Source organism: the organism of the source record quoted next, unplaced genomic scaffold (assembly GCF_019419815.1).
Source record: "Pyrus x bretschneideri cultivar Hongxiangsu unplaced genomic scaffold, Pyrus_bretschneideri_v1 Contig3, whole genome shotgun sequence".
Lineage (NCBI taxonomy): Eukaryota > Viridiplantae > Streptophyta > Magnoliopsida > Rosales > Rosaceae > Pyrus > Pyrus x bretschneideri.
The window spans coordinates 13,178,421-13,203,133 of NW_025999612.1; the positions used below are offsets into that span (position 1 = coordinate 13,178,421).

At 37.5% G+C, this 24,713-nt stretch overlaps 2 protein-coding genes across 3 annotated transcripts; both read left to right on the forward strand.

Moving 5' to 3' along the window:
- The first annotated feature begins 11,991 nt into the window (after positions 1-11,991).
- On the forward strand, positions 11,992-16,498 carry LOC108867218 (NF-X1-type zinc finger protein NFXL1). 2 transcript variants are annotated; one of them, XM_048589075.1, is made up of 3 exons: positions 11,993-12,352; positions 12,666-12,962; positions 13,014-16,498. In XM_048589075.1, the coding sequence occupies exons 2-3, from the start codon at positions 12,786-12,788 to the stop codon at positions 16,287-16,289; spliced, it is 3,453 nt and encodes a 1,150-aa protein (XP_048445032.1). In that variant the 5' UTR covers positions 11,993-12,352; positions 12,666-12,785; the 3' UTR covers positions 16,290-16,498. The 2 variants fall into 2 exon arrangements, with proteins under 2 accessions (XP_018502921.2, XP_048445032.1); XM_018647405.2 differs by having other exon boundaries at positions 11,992-12,352; positions 12,666-16,498.
- A 1,145-nt stretch (positions 16,499-17,643) lies between these two features.
- LOC103946989 (potassium transporter 2-like) lies at positions 17,644-24,538 on the forward strand. The gene is made up of 9 exons (XM_048589076.1): positions 17,644-17,793; positions 18,356-18,578; positions 18,666-18,908; positions 19,063-19,116; positions 19,487-19,747; positions 19,874-19,926; positions 20,014-20,131; positions 21,741-21,995; positions 22,872-24,538. Exons 1-9 carry the CDS (start codon positions 17,758-17,760, stop codon positions 23,948-23,950), a joined length of 2,322 nt encoding a protein of 773 aa, XP_048445033.1. The 5' UTR covers positions 17,644-17,757; the 3' UTR covers positions 23,951-24,538.
- Positions 24,539-24,713: the final 175 nt, after the last annotated feature.

Below are 24,713 nucleotides of genomic sequence, written 5' to 3' on the forward strand. Positions count from 1 at the left end.
TATGTATATGAGGTTTTATGTACATATATCATTTATTTGCCAATTATTTTTTAAGTTGCATGCTACAATTTATTTTAATATTGCTAAACAAATATTAATGTTTTTGCATCGCCAGAAGCCTCATGTTGAAATCCACGTGCAAACAATATAATTATCAGATCGAGCAGGCTGAGAATCTCTGCATGCAACGTGATCGATTTGTTCTCGAAGCCTCGACAGAAATTAGTAGTAAATTACTTAGTCTGAACGTACGTTTTCAAGCACGTTGAAAGGGTGGATAAATATTCAAAAAATATGTCCTGCAATTTCAGTAGTTTGAACTTTGAACACACGCACAAGAAGTTACGTGCTATTTTTGTATAATGTTAATTTAATCTTTCAACTTTCAAAGTGATTAATTAAGCTGTTAACCAACCGGCCAGTAAAATTTGTATCTGCAAAACATGCCAATAGACAACAAGGCAACTCCTCACTCACCCGATGGCAAACGTTGGGAGTCAACCTATAACTATACCCAAGTGATTAATATGTGAATATGTTTGAAACCAAGTTTATACATTAACTTGGTCCTTTTGCTTTTCTTGAATATCTAAAAATCAACGCAAAATTTTTTTCTTGGTTAACCCTAATCGTCAAATACTGAACATCGTCCTTTTCATTTGGTATCGACTCTCACTTTCTCAATTTTATTTTTATTTTTTTTATAAATCTTTTGGTCGGTCATGCTTTTACGGGACTAACATATAAGTTAATAATCTCTTTATAGTTAAACGACTTGTACGTTTTTAAGTGTACATCAACTAAGAGGAAAAACTTGTGATAGGATGCACCAACTATGTCATTTTATAAGAATTCGCTTAGTAAACTATAGTCTATTGATACTTCTATCAAAAGTGAGGTCGTGGGTAGAAATATCAGTAGACTATAGGTTTGTTGGTTAAAAGATAACCAGATAGTGAGAAGACTCATAAGCCTAGTAATAAACCAATCCTACCGAATATCTTCTCAGCAACAAGATTACTTAATCTACTCATACTTTTGTCTGCCATCTCGCTTATGATATGTTGAGGAGCTAGCTAGAGGGATCGCACAACTTGCAATGGTCCACTGGCTAGTGATGCCATTTGTGTGCACTGGTAAGGATTCATAGGGCTTTAGCTAAAAGGGACAATTAATATTTTCTATACGGTTATTAATTAGATTCCTAACTTGTGCTTTAGTAATCAAAGAAATCAAATAATTAGAATATACACATGGTGAGATCATTTAGAGTATAGGTCGGATATATCAGGCTAGGAAAACCCTACTTTTATTCAGAAAAAAAGGCGTGAAAGATATCATATAGCTAGGCTAACTAGCCAACATGCATCTTTCGAGAAATGTAAAATGAAGACTAATAGAAATTTTTGTGGTTCATGAGTCGATGAGGAGGCTGTGATTTCAAATCACCAGCAATGATAATGTCAAAATTATACAACATAAAGAATAATAATACGAGAATTACATCAAAAAGTTGTGATAGTTTACTAGCATGGGTTGACGAGGAAGAAGACGACTAAAAAAGATAGTTACGCAGCAAGTTCTGGAAAAAGATAGGGAATGCGACTTTTTAAAAGAGAGTTTTTATAGGTAGGCGTGTCCAAGTTTCCATCGTGTCTTGGTGTCTTTATCTCTTGGTGTGTCTTGTAGAATCAGTAGCTTTTCTCCCACATGCTGTCCTACGCAAGGGCCACAACGCACAAGGGATAGGCCCTTGGCCTTGGCTTGTCCGATTGTCATGCCTTTGTTCACCACAAAAGTTATTTTTTCTCAATATGATTATCTCATGTCAAGAGGGCGACCTTAGATTATAATCCCGTATCAAATCATATTGTTCTGACTGATCTTTAAGCTACCAAGTCTCCACCATCTCCCAAGGCAAGATTGCTGAGTCACAACTTCGGAGTCAACTTCTTCCTGCTAACCTAACCAATGAAAGCTCTCTATTCCTCGAGAGATTTTTCAATATGATCGGTACACGAAATGGTACACTACGTGTTATTAAACAAATAGTGGGATATATGTGCTAAAAAGTTAATAACTTCAAAAATAAAATTTCACACCATTCCTATTAAAACATATGGTATACCACTTGTGTTTCCGTCACAACTAAAAATTTCTCCTATTCCTCCAACTAGGAACCCAATTGCTCCAGGAGTCAGGACACGTGTCAACAACACAACAATGAATTCAAATCCAATATCGACCAAAGAAAATAACTTTTCCCAACTATACGCCTCTATAAAAGAAGGTGACATTTCATTTTCTGCGTAGTCGTTATTTATTACCCTAAACATATAAATTTGGAATCTTAAAACACTCTTTGCCAACTTAAGCATCGAACTCTTTGATTCATACCACGTTGGTGGCGTTTGATATACTTGTTCTTGTGAGAATGATGAACCTTGAGCTTGACAATGGAGGTTGTAGAAGAAAGAGAAGCAGAGATTGCAGAAAAGAGAAAGCACAGAACGAAGAAGTAGAGAACAATTATTTCTGTATATTTCATTCACAAACTGTCTGAATCATGGATCCGGCTTCTCTGCTCTCCCACTTCTCATACACTCTAATCCTCTTTTATTTTGTGTGATAACGGTTAAGCCACGTCAATATTTTATATTTATTTTTTTTATAGAGAATTTAAGACAAAACACGATAGTAATATAAAATGTTGACGTAACTTAATCGTAACCGCACAAATAGAAAACGATAAAAATGTATGAAAAATGGAAAAACAGAGAAACCAAGTCGCTGAATCATTACATGAGTTTCTGTTTATACTAGTTTCGTACACGTTAAGTAAACTCAATTGCAACAAGCTTAACAACTTATCACCTAATTTGACAAGTGGCAGCATCTTGACCTTTGATTTGAACATGATTTTTTTTTATGCCTTTGCAGCTCTTTCCCTCATTATAGACTGTCGAAGCACCACTACCAGCAATTGTCATTTTTGCCCTTTACGTCCTAGGCCTTTCCATTTTCATTTTATGGCATGTGATGAGTTAAGCCCATTGGCCCAGAGTATCACTTTGTAGTTCAAGAAGGAGAACTAATTAAATTCTTCATGTTTTTCCAAAAAAAAAAAAAATTTAAATTCCTCATGTGTTGTTTTCCTCATTAGGTGTATTAGCCCAATGGATTACAATGTTTAATTAGCAAGAGGTCCAGCCCTAATTAGAGTGGGATCACTCTAAACCCACCAAATGAGAACAAGCCATCACTCAGTGCTCAAGTTAACTTATCTCATGTCCAACCCACCTCTCTTTGTGTTTGTTAGAATTCTTAATCAAGAGCTCGTTTAAAAGTGTTTTTAAAATGATTAAAAACGTTTTTTTGGTAAAAGGGTTTTTAGGATTTCAAAAACACTCTAAACACATTTTGGAATAAGCACTAGTTATGTGTTTTTTGTAAAAAACACTTTAATTGTTTTTCATAATTCACTCATTTCTATTAAGGATTAGTTTCAGAATCACTTTCATCAAAAAACACTTTCAGTCATTTTAAAAACACTTACAAATACTATATAATAATCTTTCATGCAAATGTGGGTTTGTTAAATTTTCTCCAATAGTAGGTTTAATAAAACAATATGATATTTTAGTTCTCTTCATTTACTATCATATAGGTTTTGGAACCATTTCAATTCCCACATGTTTTTATATTTACCAACACATATGATTTTCATGAAAATCAAGAATCAGATTAACTAGAGTAGAGAGAGTAGTTGATCTTATTCCCTTTTCTTGTTTTTTTCTATTCCTAAATAGCCCAATTTATTATATATCTCATTCTTGTTAAGTAAACACGTCATAAGTTTTCACAAAACCTTTTCCTCATCATCACCAAAGAAAAAAAAAATTCATTCCTTCCTTTTCAATTGTGTTCCCTTTCATTCCCCATTTACAAATTAGAGAAACAGTCTTAATGGGAGGTTTTTGTATAGATTCAACGATAAATATATGGAAGTTGGCCAATAGGCATATAGAGTCAGATCATATTTAAGGATTCAAAACGACATTGGAGGAAAAAAAATTAATAAATTGAATTTAAAAACTTTGAATTTTAATGAAAATAATAAAATAAAAAATAAAGTAAATAGTACTAAAATTAACTTTTTAATGATAAAATATAATTTTTTTATTAAAGTAAACAATACGAGGAGTTTTTCGTTTGAAGGAAATTAGGTAAGCTTCAGTGGTTGTTTATTTGAGGTCGGCTTCAGTGGTTGAAACATTTTTAACAACTTTTTTTTTAACAATTATTTCTTCACGTCAATTCTTTTGATTGAGCCTAAAATTTGCTCTCTACCTATTTTCAAGAAAAATACTTATTCGCCTACCTAGGCTACGGTAGTTTTCGATGAAAAATAAATTTTTATGTAGTTTAAATTTATTTTTAATGAGAATCAAATAGATAATTTTTCATTTACAAATGAAAAAATCTACTTTTAAATCAAAATGTTAAGTGGTTGCCAATTTTGGGCATGTTACTCAATCCGACGTAATTAATGATCATGGAGTTTGCAGGACGTGCACGTGTCAACATCTTATGTCATTACGGTTTTACAAGTCGATACGAAAAGTTGAAAGATAATGGGCCTATCTGTATATCCAGAAGAAAATGATGCCCTGCGGCGTGAACATTGAACGCGTGGCATAATCTGCGTGTTCAAGGTGACGTATGTCGGCTGCCCCGACCAACAAACGTAACCGCCCCCACCCACCACGTCAAAGGCCACGTACGCCTTCCACTCCCTTCCAAGTTAAACTTACTGGAATTACGAATCACCACCTCTCCAACGTGGAAATTAGACTTTTGCCCTCAAGTAAACGGAGACGGCCGGTGTCAACCGTCAAGAGTTGAACTGTTGAACCGTGCTTTTGAACGTTGACTTTTAGATAAGAAAAGAACGTTGACATGACTACATGGATAATTGGATTTCGAATTGGCTTCGACTAAAAGTCTAAAACCACGTTTTCCAGTCCGGATACAATACAAGCACACTAACGAACACATAAAAATAAAAAATGTCATCATAGTTACTTATGGAATGAAACTTGTGACTCATTGAGTAATTTTGCATTGTTTTGATAGACTATTAGGGATTTAATTGGCGTAATACATCATCTTATGATATTTGGACGTATTCATACCTAACATATGTTCGTTACTCAAGTTTTGGACGTATTCATACCTAACATATGTTCGTTACTCAAGTTGATTTCACGTTTTTGAGCTGAACAATTGACAAGGGAATCAAATTTCTACTAATCAACTATGTGGAATAAACGTTTTCTTTAAGTGACGATAGGGATGAACATAAAAATATAAACATTTTTAAATGGTGATTGTGATATTCTTTAAAACCATGGGGAAGGGATGGTAATTTCGACAAGCTAAGGACCAGTCAAAAAATAGAATCTCTGGCCCCCCTAGAATGTTTGGTAGTAATTTGGTAAACTTGTTTGGCAACATAGGATTTAATATAAATATTTTGACCTTTGAAAATTCATTGACGTTCAAATTTTTACACCCAAAAGCCTATTCGGGAAATCCCAAAAGGAAAATATCTGATACTCGTTGCATTTGCACCACAAAACGTAATCCTGATTGAGTGAATGCAGAGATATCATGGGGAAATCCAGATCCTAAATTGATATTGCTTCCCATTTGGAGAAACATCAAATTTAGTGAATACGAATTATCCCCGTCAAATTATGAGGATTTAATACCAAGATTAGCAACTAAATTAAAATATTAAGATTAGCTTGAAATGTATTTACATTTAGCGAGCAAATAGTTAAACCTGATCTTGTACTATGGATGGTAGTCAAGGGAGAGAAAATTACATACAATTAAGAGTATATTATGTGGAAGGAAGTATTCGACTAATTTAGGCATTGTCATGCGTTTTAACTTTATCATAAGACAATGTGTGATTAATTTATTAAACTACTGTATTGTGGCATTATAAACAAATCAAATATTGTCATGAGTTTTTATTTTTTTACATGACGATAAAAGATTGACTTGAAATACTGCAATCAAGTGACGTGTGCACGGTGTGATGAAATGCACAGGACCTAAACCCTATGCGTCAACAAGGTCCAAATAGTCGACTCAAAACTAATCCAAAAGTAGGATATTTTCCACCTAAGTTCCTTTTCCATCTTCCCTCACATCCTACGTCTCATGCCTCCCAATTTACTATATATACCCGCATACTCCTCATCTGCCCCTTCGAATTTTACATACATACAAAACATATAGATATACATCAAACAAAATTTACAAGTATATACTTCTGGGAGGAAGAGGAAGAAGAAGATGGAGAACAGAAACAGCAACAACAGCAGAAAGATGGAGGAGGGATTTGAGGAAGTGGGCTTTCCAGTTCACAGCCAAGTGAGGAAGATCAAGCAAGAATCCGACAAAACCATCGACTGGTTGCCGGGAAATCCGGAGATGAGAACACCCGTCTTTAAAGAGATCACCAGGCAGGTCTCTCGATCTCCTCTCGGAATTTCTTGCAGGCCGATCTCCGTCGGCGACTCTTAAGATTTAGGAGTAGGAGGGCTCTGATTTCTTGGAACTGATGGGAGGAGATGATGGGGTTTTAGGGATCTTATTTGCATCTTTCTGCTCTTGCTCCCCTGTTCTTTTTTCTTTTTGGATCTGGTACTTTTAGACGAGTTCCCTGTGTAAATATAATACATCTTTGTAGTTTATTATCTTGCAGTTATGCAGCCATGCTTGCGGAATGATTTCTGCTCTTTTTTTTTTTTTGTCTTTGCATCTTATTTAGTTATATTTCTTAATTTTCTTTTAGCGTGATAACTATATCGATCTTAAGAAAATAATTTTCAGTTTTTGAAAAAGTAAAAACAAAATAATTATTAAACGTCCTTTTACAAAAATTAAAAATGAAATGGTTATAAACAGCGCGTTGATGTATTCTAAAAACTACAATTGAGTAAGAATATGCAGGAAAGAAACTGATATTCTTAATTTTCGGCTCCTTTTGGAATTTGGTTGTCTGGTTTTGATTGATTTCGTATAATATCAATCAGTCCTCCATAATATATTTGTTCTTGTCCTGACTGTAGAAATCGGTTTGGCAAAGATTTGAACCAAAAGGCCTACCAATCATGTTATGTCATGAAAAGTGAAAACCCTGACGAGAAGAACTTTATCGTAACACAGTGTTGTTGGGGCGGTATCACAGTTTGATAAACCAATTACACAGAGTCGAAGGCAAAGTTGAGATGAATGAATAATACACAATTGGTTTGTGAAATTGTTATGTTTGGCTTTGCACTTCAGTAATGCATAGTTCTCTTGGTTTTTGGTATGAATTTAGTTCTTTGTATGAAGAGTCACGGTTGGTGTTTGTTCTATTCCTCACCAACCAAAGTTGGTGGTATAAAAGGAAAATACTATTACATGAGTAATCTGGAAAGAGTAATCTTTTGGCAAATTTCGATTGTTTGTAACTTTGTAGGTGTTATTTATTTATATATATTTAACTTAGTTTTATTTGGAACGGCAAGTTGCTGATATTTCTATGTTTTAATTGTTTAATTGTTTAATCGTTTAATCGTTTAATCGTTTCGGATTGGATGACCAAGGCTAAACCAGTCACATTCAAGGCCAGGACCCTTTTTTTCCTATAAAGTATAAACCTCTTCATTCGTATTGACTTCATAAGGATTTGATGTGAAAAATAGAATGTCGGTTGTCGATTACTTGATGTGCTCTCTTCCTTCTTCAACGGGTTTGAGATCAGATGCGTAAGATAAACTTACACAGACACAATTACATTGACTTAATAACTTATAAAAATGGAATTCAATTATGCAAGAGTTTCTCATGAATATGCAAATGCACATCGACATTTTCCCCATTCACATTCAAATGGAACGCACCATGAGAAAGATAAGGGAAAAGACAAATATGCCATCGAAACAAAGCAGCGGTGGGATGGTCAACTATTCTCACATAAAAAGACCATCAGTGTATTTAAGTACCATTGGACTTCGGATAGATACAATTTTTAATGCACACGTACATACGGCCTACTCTTTGTAAAAGTAGCTTAATTAGTTGGATGATATTTCATGGCATGTTCAGTAATTCCGTATGTCCTGCATAAGTGACATGGCCAGTAATTTAGGAATTCTTTTGAGACCAAAATATTTGAGTCTCAAATTCTTTTGAGAGCTTCCTTACGGGTCACATGGTCAGTAATTCAGTATATTCTTGTATAAGTTTTTCTTATTGACCTCAAGCTATTTCATGCCACATCTATGCATTTCAATATATTTTGAGAGCTAGTAATGGCATTTAGTCCTGCACTCAAGGTCTTTTGTCGATTCATTCCTAATTAATATAGTTTTTATTCAAAAACTACTTAATTTAGGGGCTCGTTTGGTATATAGGATTGGATTAGAATAATTTCTCAATTTAAAAGTAGTGGAGATATGAAAAAAAAAAATGTCCAACTGTTAGAGGATGAATTACACGTGGAGAAACTTATCTCTGTTTCCTTTTCAAAATAGTAAGATTAGAAGAGATTTTTTTTTTTTTTTAATGTTTAATCCTCTTCTAATCGGAATGAAAAATCCTTTGCAGTCTGTATAATTCGTCTTCATTATTTTTGGGAACAAACAAATTCGCTTTTGCAAATCTCAATAGAACCAGCCAAATCACCTTTCTCCTCCTCCTCGTCATCGCATGAGAGCTGCTGCAGTGGTAACAGTACTGCTGCTGCATGATGCACCCACATCAATGTGTATGCGTGCACCATCCCTGAATAGCTGCAAAGCCTCCAAGACTTTCTCTATGCTAGTTTTCGTCTTACCTGCGATTTCGGCTACTCACATGTGTACAGAAGATATCATCATATGTATATATATAATACATGTAATCTTTTAGAAAATTTGAGTGCAGTAGACCAAACGATCATGGATACACTTTTAGTACTTTTTTATTTTGCAAGGATCCTATGCCCAACATGAATAACACACGACACATGCATATTAGACAACTTTCTTTTTCTTTCGTACGTTTTGCTGGAAGCCAAACAAAGAGACACTTCAGGAAAGCTGATTCATTTTTGCTAGGATTCTATACCAACATGGAACATGCGTATATAAACACCTTCGTTTTTCCTTTGTTTGACTAAAATCCAAAGCAAGAACACCTTAAAGAGAAACCAACCCTTCTCACACAACCTTCTTTTCAATCCATCTCACACTTCTAATACTTTCTGGTTTGCTAGGATTATCTTTACTAAACATGCGCATATAGACAACATTATAAGGATTTCCTTAATGGTCACGGAAAATATTTCAAGAAAATAAAAATTTGCATTTTTTACAGAAAAAGTGTCACATCCCGGCCCGGGCGGGACCACTTCCCGGCCCCGCTCCACCACCGTAGCACGATATTGTCCGCTTTGGGCCCCGACCACGCCATCACGGTTTTGTTTCTGAGAACTCACACGAGAACTTCCCGATGGGTCACCCATCCTGGGAATGCTCTTGTGCGCTACTCGCTTAACTTCGAAGTTCCTACGGAACCCGAAGCCAGTGAGCTCCCAAAAGGCCTTGTGCTAGATAGGGATGAGAATATACATTTAAGGATCACTCCCCTGGGCGATGTGGGATGTTACAATCCACCCCCCTTAGGGGCCCGACGAGTGCTCTCGTGCGCTACTCGCTTAACTTCGGAGTTCCTACGGAACCCGAAGCTAGTGAGCTCCCAAAAGGCCTCGTGCTAGGTAGGGATGAGAATATACATTTAAGGATCACTCCCCTGTGCGATGTGGGATGTTACAAAAAGTGAATTAACACTCATGGTTTTTTGTCAGTTTTGTAAATTTGTACATAAATCACCGTTTAATCCATTTATTTTCACCTTCACCTCATTGTAAAGTTTTGAAAATTAGGGTGAGACTTTCTGTTGAGATTCTTGAGTTTAGAATCCCATTTGACAATGTTCTGGGCTTTACTACTATATTTTTCACTTATTTTTTTAGTTTTCAGCTTAAATACTCTATTAAATATATATTTATTGCTTAATACATCGTAAAACTGCTTCCAAATTCATTAAAAAGTTTAACTTAATGCTTAGGAAAAATATTTTGTGAAAATAAAATACTTGCATTTTTGTCAAAAAAATGAGTGTTAGGCGGGCTCGACACATGCAAAACAAGGCGGACTCAACTCGTGCAAAGCAAGGCGAATCATATGACATCCCACATCGCCCAGGGGACTGATCCTTATATGTATATTCCATCTCTACCTAGCACGAGGCCTTTTGGGAGCTCACTGGCTTCGGGTTCCGTAGGAACTCCGAAGTTAAGCGAGAAGAGGGCTAGAGCACTCCCAGGATGGGTGACCCTCTGGGAAGTTGCTCGTGAGTTCCCAAAAACAAAACCGTGAGGGAATGGTAAGCCCAAAGCGGACAATATCGTGCTACGGTAGTGGAAGCGGGCTCGGGAAGTCATTCCGCCCCGGGCCGGGATGTGACATTGGTATCAGAGCCTATCCCTGGCCGGAAATGTGCCGACGAGGACGTCGGGCCCCTAAGGGGGGTGGATTATGACATCCCACATCGCCCAGGGGACTGATCCTTATATGTATATTCCATCTCTACCTAGCACGAGGCCTTTTGGGAGCTCACTGGCTTCGGGTTCCGTAGGAACTCCGAAGTTAAACGAGAAGAGGGCTAGAGCACTCCCAGGATGGGTGACCCTCTGGGAAGTTGCTCGTGAGTTCCCAAAAACAAAACCGTGAGGGAATGGTAAGCCCAAAGCGGACAATATCGTGCTACGGTAGTGGAAGCGGGCTCAGGAAGTCATTCCGCCCCGGGCCGGGATGTGACACCAAGCATACTAAACCCACATGGAATCGAACCCAACCAAAACCCAAATTGTGAAGGTTTGGTTGACCATCCAACCTGTCCAACCTACCTGAGTTGCATCCCTAATGGTCGTTGCTTCACACGTAGGCCAACCTGACTCTAATATTATAAAAGAAGTTAAGGTTTCACCACAAAACCAATTGACAATATAGAAAATAGCTAAACTCATTGTAAGCTCTAGCAATGTTTAAATCCATCGCTTATATGAGACTTTGTCGTTTACATTCTTATATTAGAAACACATTAAAGAGAATCAACACAACGCGTTTGCAATTCAATCACTTTTAATTTTAAACTCCCTTTTTTTTTTTTTTTTTTAATCAAATGAAATTAATAGCGTTTTTTAATTGTTAGAAGCGCATTTAGCCTATCAAAAGCAATCCCAAACATGGCTTTGACCAATAGGCTTTGATGTGCTTTTAACAAAAGGACTTTTAAGAAAATGCTTATGAGTATAAGTATCATGACTCCTAAAGTGGCCGAGTAATGCTATTCATACTATGCTTTTGTATACCACCTTAGGTGGCATCTGATGTGGACAATCATATCAATTGAAAAATTTGCAAAACCCAAGAAAATGAAGGAGAAAGACTCCTCGTATACCACAATCATCATTTAATTAACTAGTTTTTCTTAATTATTAGTTTATCAAATAATGAACTAAATTTAAAAATTTGATTAATTCAAATGATGTAGCTGCCCACATCAAATGCTACCTAAGATGATATGAAAATATGATACAAAAACATAGTATGAATAACATTATTCAGAGTAACCATTCCATTTTGCGCCTTGTTGCTATTGGGTCATGGAAAAGGAATCAGAGGTGGACCAATACACATATGCTTGGGTCAAGTGAATAAAACGGGGGGAGGCCCGGGAGTGGCCTGCACACAAAGGGAACGGTGGTGGGCCTGGCGGCCGGACTGGTTCGTGGTGAGCACGCAAAAGAGTCAGAGGACTAAACAAGTGGCAGTAAACGAAAGGTCAGGTCAGAGTCTGCGATTTCGGTGACGAACTACCCTCACTGCCTTTCCCTTTCCTTTTTCCTTAACCCCCAAGCCACACCCTCACTATAAATACATATATATAAACCGTATACATATATAAACTACTCTCTCTCCTCTCCCCCTTTCTCATCCCGTTTCTTCACCGGGTCGGTTTGTGTCGTCTCCGAGACAAACCCATCTGAAAAATATCCACCTTTGGGACCCGCCGCACAACACCAACGCGCACACAGAGGGGAGAATATTTTCAATTTTTCTGCTGTTTTTGTTTTTCACTTGAAATCCCAGAAATAAAATCTAGAAAGAGGGAGACTCACCGGAAGTGCGGGAAATTTTCGCTCTGCTTCTTATCATCTGGGTGGGACAAATCCGATCAGGTAATTACTTGATTAATTTATTTTGGTTTCTCTTGTTTTTTTCGACTTCGAATCGGATTTTTAGTTGTTTCGATTAGGGTTTCTATTTTTCTTGTTGGGTTTTCAGAAATTGTTGGAAAGTTATGAGCTTGATTTGAATTAGATATCAATATTTTTTTTTCTTGTTGGGATATCACAAAATGTTGGAAAGCTTTGAGCTTGATTGGAATCAAATATGAATTCGTTTTAGATTAGCGAACCCATGAATGCTTAGTGTTTTGTTTGTTGAAATTTGTTAATTAATTCAACTCCAATTTGAATTCATTGATTGCAGTTACCGGTAGGTTTTCTGGGCGTGGATTTCTTTGAGGAGTTATTTTTTTCTGATTCGATCGCCTATTTCGGCACACTGTCGGAGAATAGGAGGTCTGATAGCTTGGTAGTTTCGCAGAATATGAGTTTTCATGTCCAAAATGAGCGAAGGGATAGGTCCAGGTTTCTTGCTCAGCCTGCTACTCAGCCTACTCAACCTGCTACTCAGCCTACTCAGCCTGCTCGTCGAGAGTGGGTGCTGAGAGGTACCAACCCTACCACTGCCACTGCTGCTGTTAACCCGCCTCCAGTCTATCCGAACAACCTGAATGTCAATGCCAACCAGCCTAATCCAAGATTCAATCCAAACAACCCGACCGGCAATGTGAGCCAGCCTACTCCAAGATTTAATCCAAACAACCTGAATGACAATCTCAGCCAGCCTAATCCAAGATTCAATTCTAACAACCTCAATGGGAATGCTGGCCTGCCTAATCATAGCTCTGTTACATCCGAGATTCGGCCACACAGAGGAGGAAATAATGGCGTTATTAAAGGCCATATGGGCCAGTCAGCGAACCATAGAAGGGAGAGGGGAAGGAGTGAGAATCAGGAGGAAAAGGGATTGAAGGACTCGAATTTGCCCCAGCTTGTGCAAGAAATTCAGGATAAGCTGACAAAGGGCACTGTCGAGTGCATGATTTGTTATGAAATGGTGAGGAGGTCTGCACCTGTTTGGTCCTGCTCAAGCTGTTACTCAATTTTCCATCTGAATTGCATCAAGAAATGGGCTCGAGCTCCCACTTCTATCGACATGTCTGCAGAGAAGAATCAGGGGTTTAATTGGCGGTGTCCTGGATGTCAGTCTGTCCAGCTCACATCTTCAAAGGAGATTCAGTATGTTTGCTTCTGTGGCAAAAGGACAGACCCGCCTTCAGATTTGTATTTGACACCACATTCGTGTGGTGAGCCTTGCGGGAAGCAACTCGAGAGGGAGGTCCCAGGCAAGGGTGTGAGTAAGGATGATCTTTGCCCTCACGTTTGTGTCTTGCAGTGCCACCCAGGTCCATGCCCTCCGTGTAAAGCATTTGCCCCGCCACGTTTATGCCCTTGTGGAAAGAAAACAATCACAACGAGATGTTCCGACCGGGCATCTGTTCTGACTTGTGGTCAGCATTGTAATAAGCTGCTTGATTGTTGGCGTCATCGCTGCGAGCGGACTTGCCATGTGGGTCCTTGTGATCCTTGTCAGGTTCTGGTTGATGCATCCTGCTTTTGCAAGAAAAAAGTGGAGGTTGTTCTCTGTGGAGACATGACTGTTAAGGGAGAGGTGAAAGCAGAAGATGGTGTTTTTTCATGCAGTTCCCCTTGTGGAAAAATGCTTAGTTGCGGTAATCATTCCTGCAGTGAGGTTTGCCATCCTGGGCCGTGCGGAGATTGCAATTTAATGCCAATTAAGATTAAGACATGCCACTGTGGGAAGACAAGCTTGCAAGAGGAACGACGGAGTTGTTTGGATCCGATTCCAACCTGTTCTCAATTATGTAGCAAGTCCCTCCCTTGTGAGATGCACCAGTGTCAAGAGGTGTGCCATACTGGGGATTGCCCACCTTGTTTGGTTGAAGTGACCCAAACGTGTCGTTGTGGGTCAACTTCTCGGTCTGCGGAATGCTTTAAAACCACAATGGAGAATGAGAAATTCACTTGTGATAAGCCTTGTGGGCGGAAGAAGAATTGTGGAAGGCACCGGTGCAGCGAGAGGTGCTGTCCTCTTTCTAATTTGAATAATGCTCTCTCGGGGGATTGGGATCCTCACTTTTGCTCTATGTCCTGTGGGAAGAAGTTAAGGTGTGGTCAGCATTCTTGTGAATCGCTTTGTCACAGTGGCCACTGCCCTCCTTGCCTTGATACAATCTTCACGGACTTGACCTGTGCATGTGGGAGGACTTCAATCCCTCCTCCACTGCCATGCGGTACCCCGCCTCCATCATGTCAGCTCCCGTGTTCTGTCCCTCAGCCTTGTGGGCATACATCTTCTCACAGCTGCCACTTTGGAGACTGTCCACCATGTTCGGTGCCTGTGGCAAAGGAGTGCATTGGTGGGCATGTGGTCCTCAGGAACATTCCTTGTGGGTCGAGGGACATCAAATGTAACAAGCTCTGTGGGAAGACAAGGCAGTGTGGTATGCATGCTTGTGGCAGGACTTGTCACCCACCTCCCTGTGATACATCTTGTTTGGCAGACCAAGGTTCAAAAACTTCTTGTGGACAGATATGTGGTGCTCCTAGGAGAGATTGCAGGCATACATGTACTTCACTTTGTCACCCTTATGCTTCTTGTCCTGATAGCAGATGTGATTTTCCTGTCACAATCACTTGTTCTTGTGGCCGGATGACAGCAAGTGTTCCTTGTGATTCTGGTGGCAGCAATGCTAGTTTCAAGGCTGATACTGTTTATGAAGCTTCCATTGTTCAAAGGTTGCCAGCACCACTGCAACCAATTGAATCAACCTGCAAGAATATCCTGCTCGGACAGAGGAAGCTTATGTGTGATGATGAATGTGCTAAGAGGGAGCGGAAACGGGTTCTTGCAGATGCTTTTGATATAACTCCTCCAAATTTGGATGCGCTCCATTTTGGTGAGAGTTCTGCTGTTGCTGAGTTGCTTTCGGACCTTCTTAGACGCGATCCCAAGTGGGTATTATCTGTGGAGGAGAGATGCAAGTACTTGGTGCTCGGCAAGAGTAGACGTGCTACAAGTGGTCTCAAGGTTCATGTTTTCTGCCCGATGCTGAAGGAGAAGAGGGATGTAGTTCGGATGATCGCTGAAAGATGGAAGCTTGCAGTTCAAGCGGCTGGTTGGGAGCCCAAGCGATTTATTGTGGTTCATGTTACACCTAAATCCAAAGCCCCCGCTCGGATATTTGGGGTTAAGGGCACAATAACAGTGAGTGCACCCCAGCCTCCGGCTTATGAACATTTAGTGGACATGGATCCGAGGCTTGTAGTTTCATTCCCAGATCTCCCTAGAGATGCAGATATAAGTGCACTTGTATTGAGGTTTGGTGGTGAGTGTGAGTTAGTCTGGTTGAACGATAAGAATGCATTAGCTGTATTCAATGATCCTGCTCGAGCGGCAACTGCAAGGAGGAGGTTGGATAATGGTGCACTATATCATGGCGCTATTGTTGTTCACTCCAACGGCAGTGCATCTATGGCGGCACCAGGTTCTAATGCTTGGGGTGGATTGGGGACATCTAGGGAAGGAGGAGCTTCTGCAGTGCTGATGGGTAATCCGTGGAAGAAGACTGTTACACAAGGGTCCGGTTGGAGGGAAGATTCATGGGGCAAGGAAGAGTGGCCTGGCAGTTCTACAGATGCGCCGGCAAATGTGTGGAATAAAAAAGCACCAATTGCTGCCTCAGTAAATCGATGGAGTGTACTGGACGGTGACACGGCATTGGGCTCATCCGCTTCATCTCCCAGAGTTGAGGACACTAGAAAACAGTCTTTGGGTCCATTGAATTCGGCCTTGGACTCGAAAGCAAGTGGTTCGAGTTTGAGTTCCACTTCGGAAGGGCGGCCTGTTGGTGTTATTGCAGAAACACCCGAAGTGGTTGATGACTGGGAGAAGGCTTATGAATAAAGATAGAACGGAGAAACAGATGAAAAAAAGTTTAGGACCTTCAGCTTTGCGGGATTTGTAGTAGTTTTAGTAGATGATCCGCCTTTTGTTTTCTTTTGTCTTGCATTTGGGGGTGATTAAATTTTGTAGCCCAAAGAAATGTTTAGTTAGCTCCACGTTTTTGTATCAGTGACATTTTGGATCAAATGGAAACCATTTTTCACTTTAAAGTTGTCTTGGTGGGCTGCTCGTTGTTGCATTTTTGTTTTAGACATCGTTTGTGAAAGTGGATGACATACATCTAATACAAGACTTCTCTCTCTCTCTTTTTCATCATATGACATAACACTTTTAGTTTTGGGTTTAACAATGAATGAAGATTGATACCATTTAAATAAAAAAATTTGGGGAATTATGCTACGATCATGTTATTTGTGAGACATCTCTCGCCATAAGATTCTACATAGGGTGAGAACTGCAATAATAAGGTTGTCCTATTGAAGTTTATCTTCGCATAAAGGTAGATGAATTCTAATATATAATTGAGATATGTCTCTTCAAATCCCTTACTGGGCCTACGTAGTGTGAAAAACTGTTTTATCGAAAATTTTCTTTTGATAAAGAGATTCTAACACATAACTAGGATATATATTTGCTCTCCATCTCTCACTTCACATGACTCCGTAACCCCCAAGTTCCTTCCACACTGCACCAATAGGCATATTTTCATAATTGATGTTGACCATTTGATTGGTTGTGGTTTCGAACCTTCCATAGTCGAGAAACAGATGAACAACCAAAGTTGGACAAACTACAAGTCCACTCCAAATAAACAACAGAAGATACGAACAGGCGAAAGTCCAAATAAACAACAGACGATACAAACAGGCGAAATCAATCACACAAATCGAACATGTCGCATGTGGGATGTTCCTCCCTCCTACCCCAAACCCACCTCCCAAACGGAAAGGCATGTGAGATGTGGATGTGTATGTGTTTTTCTCTAATATTAATATATTGACACGGGGTATTACGAATATTTTTTCTATTCGTAGGTAGGACTTAAGATCATCTATCAGATAATGATTAGTACTTAATTTAATATGACCGGTCCATTATGTAGCTTAGATCATATCTATGAAAAAGTATATTACTGATTAAAATTTCCAAATAAATTATTCATTAAAAATCATAGGCGTCACCCTCAACCCGGCATTCCATCTCAACTACCGGTATATATAAATATGAAATATTATCATCCCCTCATAACTATGTAAGTTGTAACATCTCTCTCTCTCTCTCTCTCTGTAAATTGGAAATTTAATTTCTGTATTGTGAACTCCGTGTGTGAAGCATTGGGTAAGTCGCCGTGCAGTTGGCGTTCTCTCTCTCTCTAGTTTCTTATATATAAAATCTTCACAATAACGTTTGTTTAGTATCCATTACTTTAACTTTTTGTTTTCAATCTGTCTTCTGATCTCAGACGTCCATGGAACCTCAGCTCACTGCTCCTAACCAGTTCAAGGTAACTTTTTAGCTACAAAACTTGTATGTAATTTGTTTTTTCACTTGATTTTATTGGAAAAAGTTGTCTGGTTTGTACTAAATGGATTTATGAACTAGCTGAAGCATTGAGCCATGATCTCACTATACCATCTCCGTTTCGGGTTGTTGTGCTCACTTGACTTGCATTGCTCTGACATTTCTGTAGCAAGTTTTTTTTTTTTTTAAATCCGTTACCATGAAAATTGAAAAAAGAAAAATAGCCAAGATCCAAGCTTCAATGTTATCTACAGAATACTGCTTAAGACTGTTTTCTCGTGCATTTACTGTCCGAATCGGAGTTTTTTTTTTTTATCAACGGAGAGGGGGATTCAAAGTTTCAAACTGAGGACAATTTTCAATTGGCTAGAATCCGTTACTTGAACGAAACTAGATCTTGTGAAATCATATTGAATAGAGAAGAGAAGTATCACTAGACAGTGGTTAACATCTGTCTAGATTTGATCGATTGGATCTACTTACAGTTCCCATTCTGATTTTGCGATCAGTATACATCACCTAAATTTTGAGTTGATAATATGCAGGAGACTTGGAAACACACACTTCTTTTGTCATTTCAGAGCCTTGGAGTAATATATGGTCAAATGAGTACTGCTCCCTTGTACGTCTTCGGGACATTGACTGCAGGCGATATCCCATCAGAGGATACCGTTTATGAACTATTCTCCTTCATTTTCTGGACTATTAACTTCATTTCTTTACTCAAGTATGCATTTATAGTATTAACAGCTGATGACAACGGAGAAGGTAATGTTCTAGTTTCGTCACAGGGGCAAGAATTTATTTTCGAGTATTTTCCATTAGATTTAACTTTTTACTTTGGCTTTGTTGTAGGTGGTACTTTTGCTTTGTATTCACTTCTGTGTAGGCATGCCAAAGTTGGTTTGCTTCCAAATGAAAGTAGTGCTAATGACGTTATGCATTATGAGACGGGAAGTCCTTTCAAGATAAAGGCAGAATCAAGGGCTCGAAGAGCCATAGAAAAACTTAGATGTAGCCATTATTTGATGCTGTTCCTGGCTCTTTTCGGTTGCTGCATGACAATTTGCATTGGGGTGCTTACCCCAACTCTTTCTGGTTTGGCATTCCTCATTTTTTTTAAATAAATTATATTGTAAATTTATAAAAAAGTTCACTTTCTGCATCGAATTTATGCCAAATTTGATCATATGTACTGTTAATATCATTTTATAGATTGAATGATTTGTTTTCTGTTCTTTTTCTTAACCAGTCTATTCAGTTTCATCTGGAATTCAAAGATCATTGTCGGATATTTCACACAGAAGTAAGAGCTGCCTGTAAATTCAGTTACAGAAATATCTATTTCTTTCAACCATCCTTTAATCACCATATAGCCAGCCACTACTCTGACACAAATGTATCTCGTGGCTCTTAATTTCTAACCAGTTTCAACGTCAGAAAAACGAAGGGAGGCCATATCTAGAGCTTTAGAGAAATGTGAGTATTCTGTCATCAAGTAGATACATCCATTGAATTTGTTCCATTTTCTTGCTTGTGTTGTTTCGTAGTCAGTGAATAACACATAGACAGTAAATAACACATTTCTGAGCCAGTCAATCATGCTAGCTAAAGTTTATCCACTTCCCACGGCATCTTCTATACTGGTCACGATTTGGATATCCTATTTGTTTCAGATGTCCCGGTTTCCACTGCATCTGCTATATTGGTGTGCCTCTTCACACTACAGCACTACGGGACTCGTAAAATTGGGTTTATTTTTGCTCCAATTGTCGTCGTTTGGCTGTTCTTTATTGGTGGAGGGGGTGTATATAACATTTTCCACTGGAACAAAGAAATTCTCCTTGCTACATCCCCCATGTACATGTACAGATTTTTCAGGAATATTCACATCAAAAGTTGGAGGTCATTAGGCAGCATTGCTTTATGTGTAGCAGGTTTTATTCTATTCCGCTTCAGCCATATATTCTTATGAGCTTCATATAATGCTTTTTGTTTTATTTTGGAATCATATGTTTTCACTAGACCTTGTTTTTCATCCAGAAATACTGTTCCTTTTGCAGGATCGGAAGCAATGTTTACATCTCTAGGTCATTTCAGAAGGAAATCAATCAAGGTTTTTGATACATCTCATATTCTTTCAATAATATCTAAGTGTAGTTCGCAATTGAAATGAACTTACGGACGGTGTGTCGTGCTGCAGATGACATTTGTATGCTTCATATATCCAGTCCTTGTTTTAAGCTACGCCGGTCAGGCTGCATATATCTCCAAAAACTTGGATGTTAAAGATTTCAATCATCTCAGTCAATCCATACCTAGTAAGTTGTATGATTTTTTAAAGGGTGCTTTAGATTTTGGTCCTTACAATTCATTATTTCTAGATAAAAACCCATCTATCTTTAAAGATCCAGATTAAGCCCAAATTTAAAATTTGCAAACATATAGGAACACTATTGACATATTAATACAATTTATTTACACTCATGCCACTCATACTTTATGGTCCATTTTCCAAATTCCTAAATTTATGCCAAATTAAAAGTGGTAGAAAAAGTGAAATAAAATGAAAAAAGTGTTTGCATTAACCGTATCGATGTCAAACTAGAAAAGTAATTTTTTTTTCGTGATATATTTTGTAGCAATTTTATCCATATTAATTGGTAGGTAAATTAGTTTGTTTCAATTATTTAAAAAAAAATACTACACCTATATTATATATTTTGAATCAAATAACATTCTTCTAACTTGTAGGTAAATTATTTTCTATGTATTGTTATATATGTTAGACATGTTTTGTTGTTGTATAAACATGAGTGGAACATAATATTGTTGATTTTATACATCAAACTGCATTTCTTTTGTTATAGGTAAATTATTTTCCATTTACAAGTACTTATGTTAGGCAAGTTTTGTTATTGGTACATACAATATTTTGTATCATTGTAAAGAAAGATGTTACATTACACCCATGGTATAATTGTTGTAGGTAAATTATTGAAAATTAATTTGTAGTTAGGTAATGAACATTTTGCATCATTGGAAATGAAAATTTCAAAGCGTAGGTAGGTAAATTAATTTGTTCTAATTATATATAAAAAAAAAATTACGCTACACCTAGCTATATTTAATTTTTCCAATTATTAAAAAAATTTATACTACACCCAACCAAATAACATTTCTCTAACTTGTAGGTAAATTATTTTTCATGTATTGTTAGATATGTTAGGCACGTTTTATTGTTGTATAAACATGGGTGTAACATAGTATTTTTAATACTATACATCGAACTACATTTCTTCTTAATATAGGTAAATTATTTCTTTTTTTTTAATATACATCGAACTATATTTCTTCTTAATATACATCATAGGTAAATTATTTCTTTTTTTTTAATATACATCGAACTATATTTCTTCTTAATATACATCGAATTACACCCATGGTATAATTGTTCGTAGGTAAATTAATGTGCATGTAGATAATGAAATACAATGTTCTAATATATTAATAAAAAAAGGATAAATTCAAAAGTATGCAAGAGTAGGGTGAAAAAACTGAATCGAATAGTTTTATGAAAATTCAATAGCTTTCTAAAAAATTAATATGCAATAAATTTTTAACATTAATGTCTTTTTTTTTTCTTGTTGCAAAATCATTTACTATTTCCTTACAATTAATTATCTACATCAAGTATGTAATAGGGGTATTTTAGGCATGTGAAAATGTAAAATGTGTGAATTAATATGAAGTTAATGAATTTGCTTATGTGTATCCTAGTCATTGGGTTTTCTTTGAGTAAAAAATTTATGTAGGGTTTTATATAAAGAAAATGGAGTTTGAAGGGCTAAAGTCATATTTTCACTTTTACTTGTTTTGTCTGCAATTTTTGAGATTTCTAACATGTGGAATGGATTATGAAAATTCCAGAACAAATGCGCCACTGGTTTGTAGCATTTTCCCTTCTTGCTTCTGTTGTGGGAAGCCAGGCAACCATAACAGCATGTTTCTCCATTATAAATCAGTGCCTGGCACTTGGTTGTTTTCCGAGAGTAAAAGTTATTCATACATCAGATAAGATACACGGGCAGGTCTACATTCCTGATATCAACTGGCTATTGATGGTTCTAAGCCTCCTTGTTACGATTGGTTTCCATGATATTATCAAAATTGGTAGCGCGACAGGTATTTATTTCCCAACTATCTATCTTCTTAGGTACTATTGTGAACTAGTACAAAAACTCCTGACATGTTTTATGTCGGATAAATATCAACAATCAATGATAAATTTATATATGCTAATAAATAATAAATGCAAATAAATAATTTAACAGAGTATGAACAAAATGAATTAATATTAGACAGACAAATTGAAGATCGAGGCTTGCATACCGCAATATTCTTAAAACAGAAATTTCGTCCTTACTTAGTGCTTGTAGTTCTACGGATGTGTGCTTCACCAGGATTCAACGATCTAAGTTAGAATTCTAGCACCGAAAAACTTGACTTCTGATGAATTTCTTTGTGGTTCTCTCAGTAAGAATGTTCGGGATGTAGAAGAAGAATTTTATTTTTCTGTGTTCTAAATGTTATGTAGATGGATGTATATATAATAGGTTTATGCCTGTTCGCAACAGGTATGAGAATGTGATGCGTCTGTTGCGAGACATCTTCTCAGAGGGGTGATTTGCTCTTTGGTGTTCTTTGCTCTCTAGCGTTCTTTCATCCCTTTAGACTTCATCTGAAAAGATGACCCTATTGATATAAAAAATAATTAATTAATTAAATCAGAAATTAATTATAAATAAATAATTAAAAAAATTTAATTATTAGTACACCTCAAAGCCCAATCCCAAGGCTGAGCCCAATTTTATTCTCTATAGTTCATCACACCAATCACTTTTTGTAAAGGACAAAGCCTTAAAAAGTGAGAAAACTTTTTGGTAGTAATCAACGTGGAACAATGAAATTTTTACTCAAAATTTGCAATATTTTATTCTCCCCAGAAATGCTTGTAACAACAATTGGTTATCTAATCGATGTTAGTTAAATCTTCCACAGGTTTGGCTGTAAGTTCTGGAATGCTTGTAACGACTTGTCTCATGTCACTCGTAATTGCGCTATACTGGGAGAAAAGTTTGTTTGAGTCCGTCTGCTGTCTAATATTCTTTGGATCCATTGAGGTGATGTATGTATCGGCTTGTATGTTGAATTTTCACAAGGGAGCTTGGTATTTTGTTGTCCTTTTGGCATTGTCCTTGACTATCATGCTTTCATGGCATTACGGAACCAAGAAGAAGCTCGAATTTGATATACAAAACAAGGTCTCTGCAGAATGGCTTACAGGCATTAGCCCCGGCCTAGGAGTTACTAGGGTACCCGGGATTGGTTTCATTTATAGTGATATAGTGACAGGAATTCCAGCTTTCTTCTCACACTTCATTACCAATCTTCCAGCGTTTCACCAAGTTCTGATTTTCGTGTCCTTCAAGTCTCTGCCAATGCCTTATGTCCCTCCAAGTCGGAGGTATCTTGTTGGCAGGGTTGGCCCGAGGAATTTTAAGATATATCGCTGTGTTGTGAGATATGGATATTGTGATCCTATTAGGGACACTGATAATTTTGAAGAACAGATTATTAGTTCGATTGGTGAATTCATTTGCATGGAAGAAAATGATTTTGATTCCCAAAATTCATCCGAAGGAAGAATGGTGGTTATTGGAAAGCCACCAGCTGATGGAACCGGAAGTGCTTTGATTCCTTTGAATGATACTAATTCATATGAGATAGAGTGTGTAAGTATGGCGAGCAACGAAACTCGGTCTCCATTAGATGATGCAATCGAGAGTGGTTTTGTGCCGGTGGTGAGAAAAAAAGTCCGGTTCATGTTGCCTCCGAATAGTCCGCAAATGCACGTATCTGTGAGGGAGGAGCTGCAAGAACTGATTGATGCTAGGGAGAGTGGGACTGCATACTTCTTAGGGCAGGTGCATTTAGCAGTGCGTGACGGATCAGACATTCTAAAGCGATTGCTGATCATGACTTATGTGTTTCTTGATAAAAATTGCAGAGAGCCTCCAGTTGCACTCAATATTCCTCATGCTGCTCTTGTTGAGGTTGGCATGGTCTGTTGCATATGAATTGTATTGCCAGACACCGTGCGGGCAGGGGATCGAGCAACGAGTTGTACAGAGAGCGAGAGGAGAAAAGGAGGAGGACAGAATCTGGGATCGGAGGAGATATAAGAAACCAGTACTGCTAGTTTAAGTGCCTAACTTGTACTACAAGATGTTAGGAGTAAAATCTATAGTCCATATATGAACAAGTATTTGTGGCCAGGAGTAATGCTACGTGCATGCCTTGCATATCCTTTAAGCGGTGGATCGGGAAGAGTTCCTCTCCGGATCTCTTCCACCAAAGCTATCAAGTTCACTCATTCGAATTTTTAAAATTTGATTTAATGATTATAAATAGAAGGTCTCTGAAAAAGTTATAGATGAAATTTCAAGAGTTTGAATGAATGAACTTAATGACTTTGATGGAAGAAATCCGAAGAAGATCTCTTTCCCGGTAGATCACATTCACCTGTTAAATTAATTTTCTTGAAGTATTCAACGTGATTGATCACTGACATTTTTACTTTCTGTATAAGACCAAGTTATTTAATACCAAATTAAAATAGCTAAGAACCCAACAGGATTCTTTCCGGATCTTTTTGGTAAGGATTCTGAAAATTTATGAATCGTGTCTATTCATTGTATATTGTGATGTTAGTTTTTGCCAAGTACTGTTTATGTTTATTTTGAATTAAAATATTTAAAATAATTTCTGACAGCATAATATATGATAAACGGACCAGATTCACAGATCTTTGAGATACTCACAAAGAGGAACACTTCCAAA

What these genes read in the sequence shown, in the direction of transcription:
- LOC108867218 (XM_018647405.2), top strand. Translation starts at nt 12,786, where the DNA reads ATGAGTTTTCATGTCCAAAATGAGCGAAGGGATAGGTCCAGGTTTCTT.
- LOC103946989 (XM_048589076.1), top strand. Translation starts at nt 17,758, where the DNA reads ATGGAACCTCAGCTCACTGCTCCTAACCAGTTCAAG. An exon ending in TCTCAGTCAATCCATACCTA is followed by an intron (nt 20,132 to 21,740) that starts GTAAGTTGTATG and finishes TGAAAATTCCAG; the next exon opens with AACAAATGCGCCACTGGTTT. An exon ending in CAAAATTGGTAGCGCGACAG is followed by an intron (nt 21,996 to 22,871) that starts GTATTTATTTCC and finishes AATCTTCCACAG; the next exon opens with GTTTGGCTGTAAGTTCTGGA.